The sequence below is a fragment of the Ananas comosus genome, linkage group 19 (assembly GCF_001540865.1).
Source record: "Ananas comosus cultivar F153 linkage group 19, ASM154086v1, whole genome shotgun sequence".
Classification (NCBI taxonomy): Eukaryota; Viridiplantae; Streptophyta; class Magnoliopsida; order Poales; family Bromeliaceae; genus Ananas; species Ananas comosus.
The window spans coordinates 29643-53620 of NC_033639.1; the positions used below are offsets into that span (position 1 = coordinate 29643).

The 23978-nt window shown below is 35.4% G+C and overlaps 1 protein-coding gene across 1 annotated transcript; it reads left to right on the top strand.

The window, feature by feature from the left end:
• LOC109724729 (stromal processing peptidase, chloroplastic) lies at window positions 328-23978 on the top strand. Its single transcript, XM_020253653.1, has 26 exons — window positions 328-707; window positions 1310-1556; window positions 2317-2546; window positions 3824-4022; window positions 4624-4671; window positions 6370-6477; window positions 6587-6775; window positions 6868-7167; window positions 7820-7921; window positions 9257-9391; window positions 9772-9996; window positions 10127-10330; window positions 13530-13700; window positions 14297-14446; window positions 14964-15101; window positions 15602-15829; window positions 15994-16143; window positions 16839-16962; window positions 19290-19407; window positions 20308-20428; window positions 20525-20605; window positions 21684-21785; window positions 21934-22084; window positions 22572-22687; window positions 22901-22972; window positions 23439-23978. Exons 1-24 carry the CDS (start codon window positions 517-519, stop codon window positions 22649-22651), a joined length of 3792 nt encoding a protein of 1263 aa, XP_020109242.1. The 5' UTR covers window positions 328-516; the 3' UTR covers window positions 22652-22687; window positions 22901-22972; window positions 23439-23978.

The following is a 23978-nucleotide window of genomic DNA, read 5'->3' on the forward strand; positions in this document are numbered from 1 at the left end:
CCAAACAAGGGAGCGAACAAAGAAGGGCTTTTGGGATTGGGGTTCCGCCGTCCGTTCCCCCCCCCTCCTCCTCACTCTCTGTTCTTTTGCAAATAAATTCGTTCTCTATTTCACCACCACCACCACCACCACCACCATCGCCACCACGAGAGAGAGAGAGAGAAAGAGGAACGATGGCCTGCTCCTCGGCGGCCCCTCACCTCTGCTCTCCTCCGCCCAGAATTCTGGGNATCAGGTCAAGTGTAACGCCGTCCACAATTCCTTGACGCGAGGCGCACGATATTTCTTCGTTTCGGCAGCACCGCCCCCAAACGCAAGGAAGGCAGAGAGCATATAATAGTCGGTCATCCGTAACGCCCAAACAAGGGAACGAACAAAGAAGGGCTTTTGGGATTGGGGTTCCGCCGTCCGTTCCCCCCCTCCTCACTCTCTCTGTTCTTTTGCAAATAAATTCGTTCTCTATTTCACCACCACCACCACCATCGCTACCACGAGAGAGAGAGAGAAAGAGGAACGATGGCCTGCTCCTCGGCGGCCCCTCACCTCTGCTCTCCTCCGCCCAGAATTCTGGGTTCGGAACAAGGCCGCCGCCATCGCTCCTCTCGCGCTCCGTCCGTAGCCCTGCCCTCCTCCGCCGCCGCTCTCAGAGGAGCCCCCTCCCCTCTCCGATCCACCGCTCGCCTCCCCCCCTCTCCCGTGCTTCCCCGGTAAAAAAAATATACATATGCAAAGAAGAGAAGAGAAAAGAGAATAAAAAAAAACTGAAAATTGTAGGATAATTCAAATCACCATTTACTTTTAAATTAACCTTGTGCTACAGAGCTGGAAGAGTATGACCTGCAGTTCTATATCTCTCTATTGATTGTTTTTTAAGTCCGTACGTAATTCTCAGCTCACTGTGTTCCCTAGACAGTTGGGGACTTTTGGTGCGTGTTACTTAGTTTGAAACATGACTGTAACCAGCAACTTATGCAGTTATGCGGCCTCAAGTCAAATTTTTTACTTTCTTAGAATATGATAGATTGCCTAATACAGAATGCTCTATCATGCAAACTCATGATTATGAGGGCCTTGCTGCGGACTAATCAAGCAAGCTCCTAGGTTGCAATCACAATGGAAAAATTCCCCAAAAATGCACAATTTATCTCCAGATTACTTCTTCTGGCATCCAAGCGGGCACTTAATCTAGCTATAGAGTTTGAAAATCTTTAGTTACTCTTCCTGTACTTACATTTAGGTGGACAAGTGTCAGCGCGCTTTATTGGCTCCAATGTGTAATTGTAACTCTTTTACCTTTCTGTGAATGAAGGTGCCTCCATGTTGGTGGGTCGAAAAAATCACGAGTTATTAGAGCAAGGTTGGATGGTTCTCGGAGACAAAATTTTCGGACTATTGATGAGTCGGTGGCTTTCGGGATTAACAGGGGACAACTTCGATGCTTTTCTTGTTTTCAAGGTCATCGTAGGAACAGATATTCCCTTAGGAGATGTGAACCGTCTGTTTTCTCAGACAAATCGAGTCTCCCATGTCAGAAACTGCTCTCTGGCAGAAAGACAGTAAGTTCCAACATTCCTTGTACTCCCTTTCCGATATCTACTCTATGAATGTTATTCACTTTTCTATGTGACATTTATCTTCTTTAGATTCTGTTTTGACGTAATCAATCAGTGATAGTTTAGAGGCGTCTATAGAGGATTGTAATTGACGTTTGAAAAAACTTGCCAAAATACATCAAAGGACAAGCATAAAATTGATGAAGCCAAATCTCTATACAGTTTCGAGAAAAGGGAAGGAAAATCTAGGTGGAAAAGCCAAAATATTTTTGGTAAGAAAATAAATATATCCTTTTGAATTTTGAATGTAATTTGAAAAGAGTATAAGCACATGTGATTTATTGTCGTAGTCATGTTATTTGGATTTCTCTTCAACTGATGTAGGATTTATGTTCCGGAGGTATCATTGGAATGGAGAAAAAGTATTCATTGATTGTTATAAAACTAAATATCAGTTAAGTTCTCATATTTTCTTTTACAGAAACTTGTTTTTTTCTTCTTCTACAGACAATAGTTTTTTTCGACCAAGAAGTTAAAAACTCTGGCTAATCTCATGACTCTTGGTAGCTTTCTTCCTAAGTCCTACCTCCTCTACTTATGCTTCAATGTGTAATTAACTTATTCAGCATTGACAAAAATTCCGTTATTGTCTTTACTCTAAATATACCATTTTGACTATATTAGTACTCTTCTAGTTCCAAAATCTCTAGAAACATATTACAGTCATACAGTCTGCGGTAACTGATCTTTGTTTGCTTTTTAGGCAATACAATGTGCTGCTTTAGGTCCCGAGGAGCCGCATGTAGCAAGTACGACATGGTCAGAGGGAATCCTTGAGAAACAAGGTTTACCTTTCTGGGATCCTGAAGCAGAAAATACAGAACTAGATGGTTTTCTTAGTTCTCCACTTCCTACTCATCCAAAGCTACACAGAGGACAACTGAAGAATGGTCTACGCTATATTATATTACCTAATAAAACACCACCTAACAGGTAAGGATATGAGTTCTATTGATATTGGAATTCTGCTTAACGAGGTTTTTCTTTTATATTTTGCTGATAACTCATTGCTATCTCTTCATTATCCTCCAAGTTGACGGCCTGCTTGTTTGAAAAATAATAAAATTTATGCAGGAGAAATATTGGATGATTTCTGTGCATGCTTGTAGTGCAACTATCTCATTGTTAGGTTTATACTTTATTTTTTGTTTGTGGTTTATTATACTCGCTTTGCTTAGAGAGTAACCCAACTATCGCGCCAAATAGCAGTACTCTCTGCTGGAATAGGCAAACGGAAGCCTTTGTCTTAAAAAAATAAAAATAAAATTGAAGGCCCTTTATGCCAGGCAGTTCTGCCAAAATGGTGGGATTTGTCATTATAGCAGTTGTAGCCTTCTTTGATATTGAAAGGTGAAGACAATCCTTATTACTCTTGTGATCGCAACGCTTATGCTGTGCTGCCTTAGTGAACAGCTGCCAGGTAAAATATGAGGTATTTTTACTATAGCTTGAGATAGCAGGACAAGTGGGGGATAAAAGAGAAATCATCTTGCAATTCTTGTCTCCTATCTGAACTTGGAATTGTAGTTTTCCTGTAGTTCTATTGTTGTTGTTAATCAAGGTGCTACATAAATATATCACATACTGTGATTTGGGATTCTGTTTTGTACTTGGATCATCTGTCAGATTAAGATTCAACCCTTTAACATTTCTCTGTGATGCTTATTTGATGCTGACATTGCAAAGAGGCATAATGCAGGACAGGGAATCTCTCTACTAGTATTTGGAGAAATTTATCGTCTACTAAAGTAAATAGAAGATGTTTATTTGTAGATGAACGAGATTCGACAAGAAAGAATTTTATTGTTTTGACCGCATCCAATTGATCTACAATACTGGACAGGAATTTAGAGATTTTCTCTCGAAACTGATTTAAGGACCAGTGGCGTGCATAATATTGATGTTGTGTGTTAAAGTTGGCTTGATAAAAAGATATGTTGTATTTTTATGAGACAAGCTATGGCTACAATCAGCTTGACGAATGCAAAATGAACTTATACAGATTGCCAGTAGCTTTTGCTTGGGTATTCATGATGAATGTCTACGAAAAGTGTTGATTGTATTGTTGAGTTAAATGAATTTATATCCAGCTCTGTTGTATGCGCTTTGACAAAGCACTATAACAGAATTCAGCATACTTCCTTTGTAGTTGTTAAGAAAAAATACAACCATTATAATTGTTGTTTTTGTAATGGTATCAAAATTTCCAGGTTTGAGGCGCATATGGAAGTTCACGTCGGATCAATTGATGAAGAAGATGATGAGCAGGGGATTGCACATATGATAGAGCATGTTGCATTTCTTGGAAGTAAAAAGCGTGAGAAACTGCTTGGGACAGGAGCAAGGTCTAATGCTTATACTGACTTCCACCATACAGTGTTTCACATCCATTCTCCGACTAGTACCAAGGTTTTTTTGCTTAACTAAAATTGCCTTAGTTCCAAGTTTTTGATTTTGAAGATAATATGTCACTAAATGTTGCTTAATAATTATTAGTTAGATTTACTACTGGTGCTATGTTAGTTAGACTGCTAAAATGTGCACCCACAAAAATTTGTTGGGGTTCTAACTATGTTACCTCGCATAAATTTTCATGCTTGGTGGATTGATGTCTTGTATATTTCGCTCTTTAGGTAATTTATACATGATATTTGTTAGACTAAAATACAGAAAACCCTCCTATAAATACCTGCTTTTCACTTTCTCCCGTGACTTTTAAAAACCTATATTTTGCCTCCTCAAAATTTCAAGTTGACACACTTAGCCCCTAGCCGTCAGGGTTTCGTCACTGTTCTGTACCGAAAATGCCTTTGAAAATTGTGGAAATACATTAAATTTTTTTTTTTTCCCTTCCAGAACAAGTAAGGGCAATTTGGTCATTTCGCCCTCCCCGTTAATGTCGTAATCCCTTGAAAACATCCAATTTACTTTCATGTTCCTTAACTTAGTATTGCTTAATGAGAAGTGCATACTAAATTGAACAAGATCTTGATGGGTGTAACTATGACAGGACTCCGATGAAGATTTACTCCCATTTGTACTTGACGCTCTGAATGAGGTAACGTAAGCAGTAGTTTGTTATCTTGAAGCATTCATTTATATGTTTGCATGTAACTTTTTCATGGCTTGATATACCAGCCAGAGTGATTAAACTTTATTACTGTGGCTAAATAAGTTTTAAAGATAGGCAGTTTAGAGCTCTAGAAAGTCTACTTGTAAAGGTGATTTAGCTACCTTCATGTGGAAATGAACTTCTCATAAATGCTAAGAAGTCATCTAACAAGAGGTGGTATTGATAGCTTCTATTGAAAATGCTTTTTTTTTCAGTAACTCTTGTATGTATGTAAAAACCACTTACTAGAGGGTAAAAAACAATAATGATACATCATAGCCTTTGCAATACTAAAATAACCGCATAAGTGAAAGAGATATTAAGAATTTTTAAGATAAACATGACGTTACTTTCTTGTTTTGTTTTAAGTGGTGAAATTATCTGATCAATGCTGTGAAGATGTACTGCAGTTGAAATCATTAAGGGCTTGCTGGGGATAAGGCGGCTAGTGTTTTGATTGTATACGCAAATATAAGTTGCATCAACGCTTCAATGAGTTAAATGCTGCCTGAGATAATGGTTTTGCTATGCCATATTGAATAGGATTCATAATTCTCGTCGTTATTTTGTTTGGACATGAAAATGGCATTATTTCTTACATCGTTCTTAATATTGTATACTAATTACTTAATAGAATTGTATACTAATTATTCAATAGAAGTAAGAAAATTTCTTAGATTAATGAATTCATCACATAATAGGAGCCATCGACGTCGTTTATTTGCATGATGCCTGAAGATGTTTGTGTTGGCTTAAATGGGCCAGCATCTTACTTTGTGGTGGGAGGCCAAGTGGGCCGAGTCACGTTCAAAATGTCGTGAGACCGGGTTGGGCCGAGTCATGTTCGAAGTGACGTAAGGTTGAATGGGTAGAGTCACAATCGAGACCCGTGGCGCTATATCTATACGCTTTAAGGTCCCATTTGGTTCGGGGTATAAGCGGGGATAACGAAAGTTATCCTCGCTATTCCCCCAAACGGGATGATTTTTGGCCGGGATATTTTATCTCGGTCAAACGGCTATCTCGGAATAGCTTAGGATTTACTATTCCACCATTTTGGTAGAATAGTTCTATTCCGATATTTAGTTTCAAACTTTATTAAAATTATAAATTGAATTAAAACTAAATTATATAAATATAATATATTATATATTATAATATATTATTTTTATTATAAAATTATTAATTGCACTATATTAATACATATTATTTATATTTAAATNCAAATATAATGAGAGGGCTAATATCATTATTTTTTTATTTATAATTACCCACTATCCTTCTAATTCTATCTTATCTATCCAAACACTATTTTTCTTATTCCCGAGAACAATTCAATTTTCATCCAAATGCAAAATTGGTCTAGTTCTTACATATACCTGAATTTATACCTAATCCTGGAATAGGCAGTTTTTGCCTATACTCGAACCAAACGATACCTAAGTGAATTGGTTGCTAACAGCTTGAGCTTTTAGAATTAATGGTTAGCGCCAACGATCCAACAGTTTGATCTTAAGTTGTTGTGAGCTTGTACATTTCTAGGCAATAGTATATCTTGACATTAGGCTGTTTGGACTTATGTTTTATGGTTGGATTTTATACGGACATATTGCTTATGCTTGAGTGGAAAACACTTGTATTCAGATAGCTTTCTGTCCCAAGTTTCTCTCATCACGAGTTGAGAAAGAGAGACGAGCAATCCTTTCAGAACTCCAAATGATGAACACTATAGAATATCGTGTTGATTGCCAGGTTAGCAAACATTTGTATCCGTGTTAGTCTAGAGAGCTGATAATGTTTAAACTGAATCTGATTTTTCAGAAATAACTTATATTAACTAATAGTAATTCTTTTCAATTAGTTGTTGCAACATTTGCATTCAGAAAACAAACTAAGTCAGAGATTCCCAATTGGATTAGAAGAGCAAATTCAGAAGTGGGACCCTGATAAAATCCGGAAATTTCACGAGCGCTGGTACTATCCTGCAAATGCAACATTATATCTAGTTGGTGACATTGATGACATTTCCAAAACAGTGCAACAGATTGAGGTATGTATAATTGAAGACTATTTTCTCTTGTTGTATGTTATATACTTTGTGACCATGGAAGTAATATTATTTACTTATACACTATCATGCAGGCAGTATTTGGGCGGGCTCTGGCAGAAAAAGAAGCACCTCCTGTGCAAACGCAGAGTGCGTTTGGTGCAATGGCAAGTTTTCTTGTTCCAAAGCTGCCAGGTGGGCTGGCTGGAAGTCTAACCAGTGAAAAATCATCCTTCTCTTTTGATCAAACAAAGCTTGCAAAGAAAGAGAGGCAGGCAGTCAGGCCCCCTGTGCAACATAAATGGTCTCTTCCTGGATTAGGGCATAATGCAAAGCCTCCAGAAATTTTCCAGCATGAGCTGATTCAGAATTTCTCTATCAACATGTTTTGCAAGGTAATCAAGAGGCTTTACTTCCTATCTACAAATTGTTGATGTATAGCACCGTCACTACGATGTGAAACTTTTATAACTTTGTGAATTGCTATAACCAATGTTAGTTTTTTCTTTTTTTGGATTATCAAAATATTTTGTCTTGAAAATTATGCTTCTTGAAGCTTTGTGGTTCATTTTCAATTGAAGCACCTTCTAGTAGTTTTAATTGAGAGTCACGCTTGGGTGAACCTTCAAAACTATATCTTCTTGTACTTAAGTTGTTGATCCTTTTAACTGTTTGTGGCTCGTTTAATATAATAACAAAAATTTAGAAATGTCAGTGAACGTAGGATGATATTTATTTCCTTCCGTTTGTTTTTCTTTGCATAGTATTGAAGATGCATGTACTACAATAACTTCAAGATTCATATTTAAGTTTATCACTTGATACAGTATGGAGGGGGTGATGTTGGTGGTTACTCATTAACAAAACTTTGTTAATGTATATAGGGCATGTACTTTGGCGATGACTCCTGTAGAGTACATTATATGTATCAATTTCATAGCAGTGAAATGGACAATGATAGTCTGGACATTCTGCTAGTTACTTAACTAGCAATATATTGTGGCAAACATGCAGGATTTTCTCGATTTCTTTGTTTTTTCCTTGTAGGTTCCTGTCAACCCAGTCAGAACATATGGAGACTTGCGCAATGTTCTGATGAAGAGAATATTTTTGTCGGCTCTGCATTTTCGGATCAACACAAGATATAAGGTATTGCATACCATAGACTCTTGATTGGTGGGCATAACAATTCTTGAATGTCTCCTTTGTTTCTCATCATTTCCTTTTCTTTTTAGTAATGACAGTATTATCTTTACTAACCACATTTGAGTCTTTGGGAGGTATTATCTTAGTCATCTCTCCAATTTCTGATGTTCTAGTTACAAAATTTTGCTGTGGGAATCATGTTCTATTTATATTCTGGTATACGTTGGATAGTTTATGTGGATACTTTCACTTGCGAACAAATAAGAATGTGCTAATGGACCTTGCCACATTTTCTGTGTGACTTAGCTTGATTGGATAGTTAGTGGCAGATTCCTTTCCGTCTATTCTGGTTATTATTCTGATGCTAATAGAAATAATTTATGTAACGCCCCCAATAGTCCCACATCGGATGGGATACTGATTCCGATCAGTTTATATGAGACCTACACGCTAGTAATAATAACTGGGCTTAAGCATTTTGGGCTGGTGGTTTGAGCCCAACGAGTTATTGTTGCTAGCGGGTCGGGTTGTTGCAATTGGTATCAGAGAGAATACCAGCCGGAAGTGTGAGAACTAAGTGCTATGTGGGACAAAGTGCTACACCAACGGGTTTGGTGGGAGCCACCTCTTGAACCTGTAGGAGCTACCTCTAGAATCTCACATCGCCTGGTAATGGTCCTGATCTGCCTGTCTGTGATCTGGTTTGGACCCGACGAGGACGTCAGGGTCTAAACAGGGAGAGTTTGTAACGCCCCCAATAGTCCCACATCGGATGGAATACTGATTCCGATCAGTTTATATAAAACCTACACGCTAGTAATAATAATTGGGCTTAAGCATTTTGGGCCGGTGGTTTGAACCCAACGAGTTATTGTTGCTAGCGGGTCGGGTCGTTGCAATTTAATTGTAACTACCTGAAAATCAAAGAATGATTAGAGTAATTTTTGTATTACGTCGACAGATGAGCTATTTATATGACTTGAGCGCCTTTAATAGATGTCTGTGTCATCGGAGGCTGGGAGTCATGCTGTGATTAATTGAAGAGAAGCTGCTTTGCTTTCGAAGAAATAAACAAGGGGTTCTAAACTTTTCAAAGGGTTGCACTTGGGAGTAGACTATAGGTTATAGGGAACTATAATGACTAGCATGTTTCAATAATGTACTGCTAACATAACATGAAATTGAATGCCTTTCAACTTTGGCATAGTGTTCTTCATAAATGGGAAGTTGCTGGTTGGAAATATCCATTTAGTGCTTGATTAGCTACTTGTAGACAGTTCTACTGCTTCAAGGAAAATTTTCAATCCTTTATATGTTGTTGATTTGTGAACCTTGCAGAGCTCGAATCCTCCTTTTACATCTATTGAGTTGGATCACAGTGATTCAGGACGAGAAGGATGCACTGTCACTACTCTTACAGTAACGGCTGAACCCCAAAATTGGCATAGTGCTATTAAAGTTGCTGTTCACGAGGTTTGCAACTTGATGTTTATTTGTGAAATTTAACATTCCCATATTATTTTAAGTTCTGCTATGTCCCATTTGATTAGCACTGTCTCATGCAGTACATTTCTTTGTTTGCATGACTGAAAAAGGTCGCATGTGGGTCTTGAAATGTTATTTTGTTCTCAGATCAGATTGGGCTTTATTTTCAGCATTTTTACTTTCATCTGCCTGTTAACATTTGAATTTACTTGTTTGCATCTGATACATGATTATGGAGAACATTAAGAACCAATTGAATTTCTTTTCTTGATTGCCAAATGCAGATTTTAAGTTCTCTGCTCAAGACAGTGCATTTTATTTTTTACTATATGTTTTCTCAGTTGACGCTAATCTCAAATTTGTTATAGGTCCGAAGGCTCAAAGAATTTGGCGTAACAAAGGGGGAACTAACTCGCTACATGGATGCACTAATAAAAGATAGTGAACAATTGGCTGCAATGATCGACAGTGTTCCATCGGTTGATAATTTAGACTTTATTATGGAGAGTGATGCACTCGATCACACTGTTATGGATCAACTACAGGGATATGAGAGTTTGCTTGCGGTTGCTGAAACAGTTACACTTACAGAGGTAACCTTCATTTAGAAAATTACTTTCCTTTTATGCTAAAGTGATAGTCGACTATTGCCTCTTTATTCATATTATTTTAAATGGAATTATCTTAAAACTATCTAATTTTAGCACAATTTGTACTTCTCAGGTTAATACAGTTGGTGCAGAAGTGTTGGAGTTCATTTCTGATTTTGGAAAACCTACTGCTCCACTTCCTGCTGCTATTGTTGCATGTGTTCCAAAGAAAGTGCATATTGATGGAATTGGTGATGCGGATTTTGCGATTAATCCGCAAGAAATCACAGATGCAATAGCTGCAGGTTTGGAGGAACCTATACATCCAGAGCCAGAGGTATGTTATTTTATTTCTTATCTTTTTTTCTTTTGTGGCAGGTGGGTGTGGGGGTTGGGTATAAATTGTGGTTTAATCTCTTTTCCTTGAGTGTTCACTGAGAGATTTTGTTTGGAGCCTAACCAATAGAAAATACTTGTGTCAAAAAAAAATGATTCGCTCATTCTTGTTCTTGCTAGGGATGTCAATGGGTACGGATACCCGAAATTTTATCCAAACCCGAACCCTAAAGGAGCAAATATATCCAATACTAAATGGATATGGATTCGGATATGGATATCAAAAATAAAAACCCTACGGATATGGTTTCGGATATGGATTTTGACTTTATCCGATCTAAACCCGAACCCGAACCCGAACCCGAACCCGAATCCGACCCGAACCTGAATTTATTTTGCATTATAATATATATATATATATATATATAGAATTAGGTTGGAATACTATTAAAGTATTAATAGCACCATGCTATTGGTGCTATTAATTTTTTAGCCCTTGGATTGAGAATTGTGTGGTTAGGATGATGTGGGTCCCCTAGGGTTGAGTAAGTGGTTGGTTGAATAGTATAATCTAACGGATAAAAATAATCAAAGGGTTAAATCTAACGGTGGAAAACTCGATAGCACTAAATCCTTTGTACTATTGATAGTATTCCAGCCGGGCTCTTATATATATATATATATATATATATATATATATATATATATATATATATAGTAGGGCTAGTATACTCTTATGAGTATTAGGTCCTTTGTACTCATAAGTTGTTTTCGATGATGGGACTTCCAAATCAACGATCCACTCCGTTAAATATGATCTAGAGTATTTGAAACTTCTAAAAAATAAATTTCGTAATTTTTCGAAGTCATAATAAAGTCCATCAAGCGGGTATAAAATGAACAGTTGAAATCGAACGACATCCTAAAAATGGATGATCGGATCCTTCAATTTAAGATCGGAGTTATTGATCTTTATCTAGGTAGTGAATAGAATTTTTTATTAAAAATTCAACCGATTCCGATTCTTTTACACTGTTAAACTAGCAAGTATCCCATACCGGCCGTTAAAAATTGTCAATTTTGTAACCTTTTGATCGTAAGGTAAATGATGTCGAAAAATTATGAAATTTGATTTCTAGAAGTTTTAAATGCTCTAAATAACGTTTGACGGTATGGATCGTCGATTCAAAAACTCTATCATTGAAAGCAACTTATGAGTACGAGAGCGATCGTACTCATAAGAGTATAGTAGCCGGACTATATATATATAGAATTGAGCTAGAATACTTTTAGAAGCACCACCTCCTTGGTGCTTCTATGTTTTTAACCCTTGGATCTACTCCTTGATTATTAATAGCCTTTGGATCAAACACTATTCCACCTACCACCACCTACCACCATCATCCCAACCCTACATTTCTTCATCCAAAGGATAAAAACTCAAAAGCATCACCTCTTTGGTGCTTTTGATCGGTATATCTGATCTTGAATTTAAATCTTTTATCATCATTTTTTATGAGATTTTTATTTTCAGCCGTTCAATTTTAGACTACTTGTTTGATAGATAAATGATATCGAAAAATTATGAAATTTAGTTTCTAAATACTTTCAATAGTGTAGATCAAGTCTAACGGAGCCGATCGTCGTTTGGAAGCCACACTCATCGAAAACAACTTGGTAGCACGGAGCGCTTCCGTGCTACCGATAGTATAGTAGCCTAGTTCTATATATATATATAATATATATATTATATATTATATAGGCTAGCTCCTAATGCTTTCGAAAGTACGGAGAACCTCCGTAACTTGTAAGTTGTTTTTGATGATGGGACATCCAATTCAGGATCGGTTTCCGTTAGACATGATCTATGCTATTTGGAACTTATCTAGAAACCAAATTTCATATTTTTTGACTTCGTCTTGCCTAGTGAACGAGTAGTCTCAAAATGAATGGCTTGAAAATAAAAATGTTATATAAAAAGTAATAAGACTCCAAATTTCAAATTCGGAAGTATATTCTTGCTCTTGATGTTAAGTAATTTCTTATTAAAGTTTTCATGTAATTTGGATACTTCTACACCGTTGAACTAAAAAACATTTGCCCACATCGCCGTTAAAATAGTCATTTTTGAGATCCTTTGATCGCTTGGTAAACTGATGTCCGAAAAATTATGAAATTTGGTTTTCTAAGATAGTTCTAATAGCGTAAAATTATGCCCTAACGTAGCCGATTCGTTCGAATCGGATGTCCTATCATCGAAAATAATTTACAAGCACGGAAGCCTCCGTACTTTCGAAAGCACGGGAGACCTACTATATATATATATATATATATATATATATATATGTAGGCTGGGGCTACTATACTCATATGAGTATAGAGCCCTTTGTACTCATAAGTTTTCGGCTGTTCGGATGAAAAAATGTGCGGTTAGAGTGAGAGTAGTTACGACTAGGTTGATAGTGGCCCCTCGGGTTGAGTGGGTAGTTGGTTGAATAGTATAATCTAATGGATGAAAATAATTAAAGGGTAGATCTAATGACCAAAAATTTATGAGTACAAAAGGCTCTATACTCATAAGAGTATAGTAGCCGGACTCTCTCTCTCTCTCTCTCTTTCTCTCTCTCTCTCTCTCTCTCTCTCTCTCTCTATATATATATATATATATATATATATATTATTTGATGATATATTTGAAGTTGTATTTTAAAAATTTAGATTTAATGTAATAATATATTTTGAAATATTGAAAAAAGAAATAATTGTTTTTGGTTCGAATTTTTGGGTTCTAGTTTGGATTTCAGATTTTTAGTTGAGTTCGGGTTTGGATATGGATTTTTAAAATCCATCGGGTTCGGGTTCGGGTTTTTGAAAATCCGCCCTGAATCCAACCTGTTGACATCTCTAGTTCTAGCAGAGGAGCATAACCAATGTAACCTGATGAACGTAGTATAGTTGCTTGAACTGATCATGTAACTTTGAATTAGCTCAAAATCTGGTGGAGCTTCTTTATCAAAAATGAATTTCCAGCTAACTGCTAGATTTTATATTTCAGGCTCATTGATTTTGTTTTTCACTGCAGCTTGAGGTACCAAAACAACTAACTAGTCCATCACAACTGGGGGACTTGAGGAATGGATTTCCAACTAACTGCTAGATTTTATTTTTCAGGCTCATTGATTTTTTTTTTTTCACTGCAGCTTGAGGTACCAAAACAACTAATTAGTCCATCACAACTGGAGGAGTTGAAGCTGCAGAGGAAACCATCGTTTGTTTCTTTATCTAAGGATGAGCATATATTAAAAGTATTTGACAAGGAAACTGGCATCACACAATGCCGTCTGTCCAATGGAATTCCTGTGAACTACAAGGTAATTTATGTGTCAACATGGTTGAGAGTTGTTTCTTAATCTCATTGATGTTTTTGGGAAGGTATCCTTGTCATTCATATCTTGCTTTACTTGTATCCATCAACTACTTTTGGCTGACTTGAATGCTTTTTCCTTTCAAAAAACGTCTGTCAATTGACTCAAGTATTAGAATGCTGAAAATACTTGACAATTGGTCTTCTTTTGAATAATGTGTGGCGGTCATCTTTCTCCTAAATCAGTAGGTGTCATCTTCTTCCTTTCTATTATTCCAATTACCACATCTTCTGGTGCTCTACTCAGGCATCATGCTTTCTCTTTTTCCCTTTCCTTTGGGGCGTGTTGATTGCTTAAGTGAGCATGATTACTGGTAGTAAGAGTTTATGAAGATTGTTGTTGACCCTAGCCAGCCATAATGTTTGAAAAGGTCTTGATTATGATGATAGCACTAAGACTATTAACTCGCAGTAGTTTTATGGATAACACACTTGTACTTATTGTTCTCTCATTTCTCTTTGTATCACATGCGTGCAGTTAATATTATGTTGCTTTTGTCATTTTGTTTATTGACCATGCTGATTTTTTCTTAAAAATTTTAGATCACAAAAAATGAAGCTAGAGTTGGTGTCATGCGACTGATAGTGGGTGGTGGAAGAGCTACTGAAACTTCTGAATCCAAGGGAGCTGTTGTTGTTGGCGTTCGCACTCTAAGTGAGGGTGGTTGTGTTGGTAATTTTTCTAGGGAACAGGTATGTCTTCTATAAAGAAACATCGCTGAATACGGCACATCCATTGTTAAATAGTTCATTATGGTTTTGCAGAATTTATCTACCTATAGATACTAGTGAAGGAATCATTTAGCAAATATTCTTTTACTGTAAATATTAGGAATATAAGATATATGAACAAGCCGGTATCCTTAAATAAGCATAGGAATCAATTTTGATGGAAATATGCTTTTATTGTAAATACTTTGATGGCTGTACTACGGTCTATGGAGATAATGCAGGCTATTTAGCTTGTAATTCTAAGTCTTAGGTGTATTTTATCTGTGCTTGGGATAGAATATTACATGTTTGCATCGGGGATAAATCAATAAGATGGATGCAAGGTACTTTAAGTGGAATCCTGCTCTCGTATTGATAGTTGTATGTCATATGAGTGGTCCATATAAGAAAATAATCCTGTTTAAGCTATGGTAACTGTTCTTTTTTGGGAAATATATAAGATATGCCTTCAAAAGTTGACATGCATGCTCTTCAACAGGTAGAACTTTTCTGTGTGAACAACCTAATAAACTGCTCCCTTGAGTCCACCGAGGAGTTCATCTGTATGGAATTTAGATTTACTCTAAGAGACAATGGGATGCGTGCTGCTTTTCAACTTCTTCATATGGTTCTTGAGGTAATGGTGTTCATATAATGTCAAATGCGTTGACCTTTGTAATCCTAATGGTTTTAACATGTCTTAATTATTTCTGTTTGCTTGCGTAATTCTGATCACTGATGGAATATTATTCAAGTGAAAATATCGATAAAGCTTTCTTTGTTTCATTCTTTGACTTTGCCCTTGGAAACGTGTCTTCTACATATTTTATATTTTCTCTTTTTTAAGAATCCCAATGCTTTTGCTCACTAATCATTGCCAAGTTGCAATAGTTTTCTTCATCTATTGAAATTGAATCTGGGTTATGTAGCCATGCTTCTAGAAGGCTAAGTAATTTGGCCAACGCAAGTTTTATTTTCAGATGTATGCAGTGCGCGTTTATCTTGAAGTCTTACCTTCAAACTTGCTCCCTTCAATTATATATACTGGTCACAAGCTTGAAGAAATTGTTTTTCTGTTCTAACAACACTAATTTGTTATTATAATTTATAAAGTTTGTGCATGTTTTTCTGTTGCAGCATAGCGTATGGCTAGAAGATGCATTTGATAGAGCGAAGCAGTTATATTTGTCATATTACCGTTCCATTCCCAAAAGTTTAGAACGGTCGACAGCTCATAAACTTATGCTGGCAATGTTGAATGGTGATGAAAGATTTGTTGAACCAACACCTGAGTCATTGCAGAAATTAACACCGCAAATAGTGAAAGATGCTGTCATGGGCCAGTTTGCCAGCAACAATATGGAGGTATGAGTATAAGTTTCGAACTTGGGCTTCTGAGAATCATCTTTTCTTGATTTTGTTCTCTGGATTTATTTTATCTTAAAGTATGAAATCTTGTTTATATTTGTTGTAACTGCCGGACTCCGTGTTTGTGTTTTGGTGTCTTTTTCTTTTTTCTTTTAATTCAGGTCAGCATTGTTGGAGATTTCACTGAGGATGAAATAGAGGCTTGCATTCTTGATTATCTTGGAACAGTCAGAGCAACTAGTTTTAACAGTGAGCAATTTATTGCTCCTATTACTTTTGGGCCATTTCCATCTGATATGCATTTCCAGCAAGTAAGTCCTTCTCATACTTTTATATCAACTATATTTGGTTATACAATTGAAATTACTTCTTCTGCAGAGTGCATTTCTGCCATGTCTTAGTGTTTTTATGCCTAAGGATTTCCTGTATATCATTTTTTTCCTGTATATCATTTGTAAATATAATTTACTGGTTCACCCATTCCTAGGTTGAGTGAAGTGACTTCTCTTGTTCTTTTTGAAGCTTTAGTATGAAAATGGTACGTGGTCTTCTTAGGGCTCAACATGGGGAGGCATCATTGTTTACTTTCCAGCGAATATGAACTTCCTTACATACAGCAAGCTCAATCTTGAATTTTCTTGTCCTATTTTCATTCTAGTTGTTTTAGAGCTATGTCATGATTTGGGTAAGAAGAAGGCGATTCTGAAAGCTCCTATCATCAAAATATCTATGATGAACCTGGACAGCAATTATCAGAAGCTATTGTTGAATATTTAACATTGTTTGCTTCTTGAGGAATGATTATTGCTGTTTCCATTGAATTCCAAGTATTTATGTTAACAGTATTCAGCATGACAAACTCATTTATTTTGTAGCTGTTTATACTATAAAAGTGGTTCTTATCGGTATTATGAGGACAATGGATTGCTGAATCTCTTTTAGCTTTGGACTAATTCCTAACAAATTGTCAAAGCTACCTGTCTAAAGGTTGACTTGTTCACTGCAGGTACACCTGAAGGATACTGATGAGAGGGCTTGTGCATATATTGCAGGCCCAGCACCTAATCGCTGGGGATTCACTGTTGAAGGAAAAGATCTTTTTCATGCAATCAAGTGTTCAACTCCAGACGGTAATGTGCTATTCGATATCCCCTGCTCTTTTTCCCTTTATATCTGAGAAAAGGCCTTTGTGCTACTTTGAATGCTTTAGATGGAGAATATAATTGATAATGTGAATTTCTTACATTGGATCATGATCTCATGATGATGGTGTGAATTTTTCTTCATAATAGTAAAAGGCCTTTGTCCTATTTTGGGGGGTCTTAGAATAATTTACAAGTTGCTCTAAGCTTCAGAGAGGATACGAGGTGTTATAGTGCCCTATAGATTGTGGTCAGGAGACATTAATCTATTTTCTTCTTATTATGTAGAGCCTTTTTATTACTGGCTATCTAGACAGGGCACCTTCTGTTGAAGTAATGCTTTTTAAGATCTTAAAATTGGGGAAATTATGCCAATGATAGCTGAACTTCAAGTCTAATTTTATTCGCCGAACCTAATTTGTTTCAACTGCGGCACTGAAATATAATTTTTTTATGAATTAGGTCACATTGTTAAACTCTTTGGCTCCGTTTGGTTGGCGGTATAAGCAGGGATAACAGAAGTTATCCCTGCTATTCCGCCAAACAAAATAATTTTTGGCCGGGATATTTTATTCCGGTCAAACCTTACTATTCCCGACTATTCCGGAATAGCATGGGATTTGCTATTCCACCATTTTGATGGAATAATGCTATTCCAATGTTTAATTTCAAACTTAATTAAAATTATGAATTGAATTAAAATTAAATTATATAAAGATAATATATTATATATTATAATACATTTTTTTGTTATAAAATTATTAATTGAACTATATTAATAATATTATTTATATTTAAATATTATAATAAATTATATTTAAATATTATAATAAATTATTTTTATTAAATTTAAGTTTAAGTAGAAATTTTAAAAAAATTATAAATTTATTAATAATAAAAAATTTATAAATTTATTAAAATATTTATTTTTATCAAATTTATAATTTTATTATAATAAATTATTTTTATTAATTGTTCCCACCCTATTCTTATTTAAAAAATTTAAAATATAAATATTTAAATTTAAAATTTAAATTTTTAAAATTTAAAATTTGTAATCTCAAAATTAAAGTTCATAATTCTAAATTCCAAATTTTAAATTTTAAATTTAAATTTTGATATTTTAAATTTTTAAAATTTTATATTTTATATTTTTCAAATTTAAATTTGATCTTAAATTTAAAGTTTGAAATTTTAAATTTTAAATTTTAAATTTTAAATTTGAGATTTTAAATTTTAAAATTTAAATTTTAATTTAAAATTTTGAAATTTAAAAGTTAAAATTTTAAATTAAAAATATAAATTTTAAATTTTAAATTTTAAATTCAAATATAATGAGAGGGTAATATCATTATTTTTTTTTATAACTACCCACTATCCTTCTTATTCCATCTTATCTAATCAAACGCTATTTTTCATATTCTCAGGAATAACTCAATTTTCATCCAAACGCAAAATTGATCTAATCCCCGCTTATACCTCAATTTATACGTATTCCTAGAATAACCATTTTTTGCTTATCCCTGAACCAAACGATACCTTTGTATTTTTCCAACCAAAGTGGCAAAGTGATAGCTAATTCAACTATCACATCATGTTCTAGAGATGATTTGACTGCTATTTTATCTCTTGGAGATGATTGGAATTCTAGTTCTGCTATAAAATTATCTCTTCAACATGATGTAATAGTTGGATATTAATAACTTTTAGATGTTACGATGCCATTCCCATGTTATTTCTTGATAGCTAAATCATTACTGCCATTCAGGAAAAGGGAGTTCTTATTTTTATTGTTTCATCAGAAAATTTATATTGGAATTTATGCAGTGACTCAATTGAAACAGAAATTAAAGTCTAGCGCCTTCATTGAAACAAATTATTGTTTGATGACCAAAATGAAACTTCACCAAAGGTTTGGTGACCAATGTTTGTAACTTACCACTTAAAATATAACAAATGCTGCCTTCTTTGTACCAATGCAGGGGTGACGTGAAGTTCTCGGTTTTTTTCTTTTTTGGTTTTTGGTTGTGTTTTTTGTATCTTTTTTTTGTTTGGGGGGCATTTTGACTTGTTCTGGTCTGCACATTTATGGCATGCATGTCATAATCAGCTAGCATGCTTGATATCATAGCGAAACAAACCAAAAAAAAAAAAATCTGGTGTGTGATGTGACTCCCAACCTCTCTCCCTCTTCTCTCTCTCTATCACTCAGACAGTAGTTGCTTGTTGAAGGTGGATTTTTTATGACAGTATTTGTTACTTGTTTATCTTTAGTTGTGCATCATAAATTGTGACTGAAGCCGATTGCACTGCAGATGAACAGCCTAATGCAGATAAATTGGTTTCTCTGGAGAAAAAAGACGTGAATATCCGGAGTCACCCTCTTTTCTTTGGCATCACACTGGGTCTGCTGGCTGAGATTATAAATTCTAGGTGATGTTCCTTAACTATCGACTTTGAAGTCTTTATTATGGGAGGAAAATTTGCCTTGCTTTTTTTTATGACAGTAGTGCATTTTGCAACCAGTAATAAACTATTTTGGTTGGGAAGTTCACTATAAGATGCATGGCTTCTCCACGCTGTCCATTCCGACTAGCACAGTGTGCCATATGGCGTGCTGATGGCATATAACTTTCCTCCCATTGGTTTTGTTTTCTTGTATTAGATCAGCTTTCCTTGTCATAAATCTTACTTGTTGTCTTCCTGAACCTCTATATATAAAACTGTTTGCCATTGAAGATCATTTCTTATTTATCAAGAGCCTATATGTGTGTGTGTGTGCACATGCGCGCGCACTACATACATAAACATACATATGTATGTTTGTATATATATTAGACTAGAATACTCCTGGAAGTAAATAGTGAAGTTTACTTTTCTGCATCATTTCTAGAAATGGGAAGTTTGTATCGACGATTGGCACCATCAAATGCAATTTAAGCTGGTTGAACTCTTTAGGAATTGAATATTGCTATTTTCGGATATCTTTTGTCTAGTGATCAAGTTGTCTCAAATTCACTTGACATTAGCCATTGAAAATTGTTTATTTTGAGACCACTCGAATGCTAGGGAAATAATATTGGAAAACTGTGAAATTTGTAACCTAAGAAATTCAAGTACCTAGATCAAGTTTAATGGTGCAGATTGTTGAATTGGATAATCTATCACTGGATATGACGAGGAAGTAAACTGTGCCGTTTACTTCTAGAAGTATTCTAGCCTCTCTGTCTCTCTCTCTCTCGCTCTCGCTATATATGCGCACACACAGACACACCCTCACCCACCCACTTGGCCTCTTTTCTCAAGATCGGTTTTGCACGGCTGTATTCGCAGGCTCTTCACAACAGTTAGAGATTCTTTGGGTTTGACATACGATGTATCTTTTGAGCTAAGCCTCTTTGATAGGCTGGAACTTGGTTGGTATGTGATATCTGTAACTTCAACTCCAAGCAAGGTAGATCACCATGCTAACTTCGGATTATTCATATCTTCAGTAGTAGTGCTTTACTTTCTCTTAGTGTTACAATATCAATTGTTATATTTCATCTAGGTTCACAGAGCAGTTGATGCATGCAAAAGTGTTCTTAGAGGTCTTCACAATAACAAGATTGCCCAAAGGGAACTTGAGCGGGTCAGTCATTATCTTGATTTTTTATTCAATTTAATTAAAAAGAAGTCATCAAACAGCTTGCTTTTCTCGGTCATGGTGGTTTTGATTCATTTCATGCGGTTTTGGATGTATGTTCAATGGCATGTTCTTCTTATTAGAACTGGAATAATCATTCTTTGAGGGATCTCATGTTTTGATCCTGAGTGTGTGATTGAGAACATCGTAATCATAAAAGGTGGCTGCAGAATGTAGCAAATACAATGCAGTCAGCACATAGTCAAAGGGAGGCGCATGTGTTGGTGCATAATCTGGACCATGCAGAAGTATTTACAGATAGGTGTGACAACTCAAAAGGGAAAACACGGATAGAACCTGTTAATAAATAGAAGAAGAAAATCACAAGCTAATTCAAAGACAAATCCAAGTGTAAAATGTTAGTTTTAACTTAACAAAAGTTATACTGTAGTTTTAAAAAGCTGAAGCAAGAGGAAAGTAGGAACCATGAAATACCGTTTACGAAGTAGATAGTTCAAAGGTATCAATTCATATACCTGCCTTTTGTATTTAGATAGCTAATGAGCCGGGTTTCATGCGAAATCACCATAATATCTAGTTGACCCTTGTGAACTGGCCATATGATGGTTTCTTATTATCTACTAGTTTTTAACAATGATTTATAATGTATATACTACAACTAAATATGTTATATGATCTGCCTGATTGGGTCTCGGAAGGAGTTTTTGGGTAAGCCTATAAAAATTTTTAATTGTAAATATAGGCATTTGAATTTTTTAATTTAAAAATCATTCACCGCATTCACATAACTTATGTTTTTCCTACTTCCGAACTCCGAAAGATGTATATTGTTTTTAAAAGTGGTGAATGATTTACCGATTTGTAAGCACCGCAAATAATTTTAATGTTTTGAATCAAGCTATGAATGATTTTTCACATTTTGAAAGCGATTCGTTCACCGCTTAGGTTTAATTTTATAAATGAATTTTCCGAAAGACAACTTTTGTAATTATAATATTTACAAGCCTATTAATTGAAAACATTCGTCTCAGGATGTTAACAACGAATTTCATTAGTACTACAGGCAAAGAGGACCCTGTTGATGAGACATGAGGCCGAATCCAAGTCAAATGCTTATTGGTTAGGGTTGCTGGCTCATTTGCAAGCTCCATCCATTGCAAGAAAGGTACTGTGGAGCAGCCATTTATAAAAAAATATCTAATTTTCTCACAGTCATGTTTTTTTAGAAACAAAGCCAGCATGCACAAACAGATAGTATGTTTTTTTTTTTTTTTTTTGAAGTATCTTGACAATATTATTTTGATGGAACTCAGGGTATTTCGTGCATCAAGGACTTGACTTTGTTGTACGATATTGCTACAGTCGAGGATATATACCTTGCATATGAACATTTGAAAGTAGATGATTCTTCATTGTTTGCTTGTGTTGGGGTTGCTGGAGCTCAGGCCAGTGAAGATAATTCTGGTAAGACTATCATGTACACTGTTTGTTCATTGTTTTAGTTAAAAATCTTTTGGTTCCACCATTCATTTCCAGTGCTGTGCTTAGAGGCCTAGTGCTGTGCTGAGAGGCCTCCTTTATTTGCTCATCTGTTAATTCATTGATCATTCCACCGTCAAGCCTTATACATCATTGTTATCATTCTAACTGAGTTTAACATGTTTATCCTTTTCTAATTTCATTTCTTGCTGCTTATTTGCTTGTGTGTTTGATACTGCTATGGACAACCAAGTTGGCATCTCAGCAATAAGCTGTCATATGATGCACAGTTCCTCCAAATGGATATTGTCATTTCTCTCTGTCTGGTTATTTTTCTTCATTTTGGATTTGTTTCTTCCATTTCTATGGAGTATTGCTTAATATCTTTGGATTATTTCTTAAAATCGATATCTCTGTTATATATCTCTCTCTCTCTCTTTTTTGACTAATATATATTTTTTGGCATCTTCAGATGATGAACCAGATGTGGGTCATCAGGGGATAACTCCCATTGGCCGGGGTCTATCAACAATGACACGACCCACAACTTGAACTTGATAGCTTTCCCATTCTTCTAACAATTTTGAGGTACATTAAATATGCGCATGAGCATGGTTATTTTTTTCTTTATTTACCAAAATTCATGTGCAAAAGCATGGAATCACTGATACGGTCTATCAAAATCTCCCTTCTATGATACTTCATTCGCTTTTTTAATTGGGAGGATTGATTGGAGCCCCTTAAATTACACTAAATACTTAATTCTCTGAGGATAATATTTGGCATCTCCTATACTTGCAGAAATAATGTTTGTTTCAACCAAGGATATACAACTTAGATGTGTAACGTGAAGGAGCGAGATATATAAACCAGGTGATCATTCAAACAAAGTGATATTCATTAGAAAGTTTTGAGTTGTCCAAGGCTCTTGCTAGTTTCTTCATCTCGTAAGCAGCCGTCGAACCGGATGTGACAAAAAATCAAACTCTTAGTTTGCGATTACAAAAGAAAATCCCCATATCAAACCCGATAACTTGTTTCTACATCAAAGCAGGCTAAGTAGGCAAAAGTGATATGCTGTAATAAGAGTTGCAGCATGGCAATTATGATAGAGAATTCTCAAGAGGACGTCATACTTCTATCATTATGTGTAACTATTATCACATCTTCTCAAATCTATGATTTTTGAAAGTGATGCTACTCTACAATCTCTGGGGACTATGGCATACTATTTTCTGTTTTGTTTTTCTTTTGTCATTTCTATGGAGGTGATCTTCCCCTTCATTGGACCTTTCTATTGGTTCCTAATACTAACTATAATTTCACTCGTGCATAACAGGCTAGGGATTAACCGAGTTCCTGGAGACCATTCTGGCAACTCAGCACACAGATGTGGATGAGATATTGAGTGTACAACAGCTCGCTTAGCCATGCAATTGATATTCTTTTTCAATTTGACAACTTCCAGCATTTATTATTCCACACATTGTTTGTATATACAAGGGAAAATAATGTATTATTGTAACCTTTTTATTTTTTTCACATAATCTTTAAGATGTTATAGCCTGCTTGAAGCCTAGTGTGGAAACTTAATCGCTTCGCAATAGAAGAAAGCAAAGAGCAATCCGCCCAACAAGCTCTAATCAAATAACCGGTTTTAGTGCTGAACTGGTCTGATGATGTACTCAATCAATCATCTGTGATTGTATTGTAGCAAGCAATGAAGACTCGGATGCATCTGGTCGTTGTAATCTAAGATACGAATTAGCGTCGTCTGTGAAATGCAAGTAGGTCATTGTAATTTTAGATAGGAATTATTTCTTGGGTGATATACAATTTTTGTTCTGATCAAATAATGATAAAGTATTTGTTTTTCTTA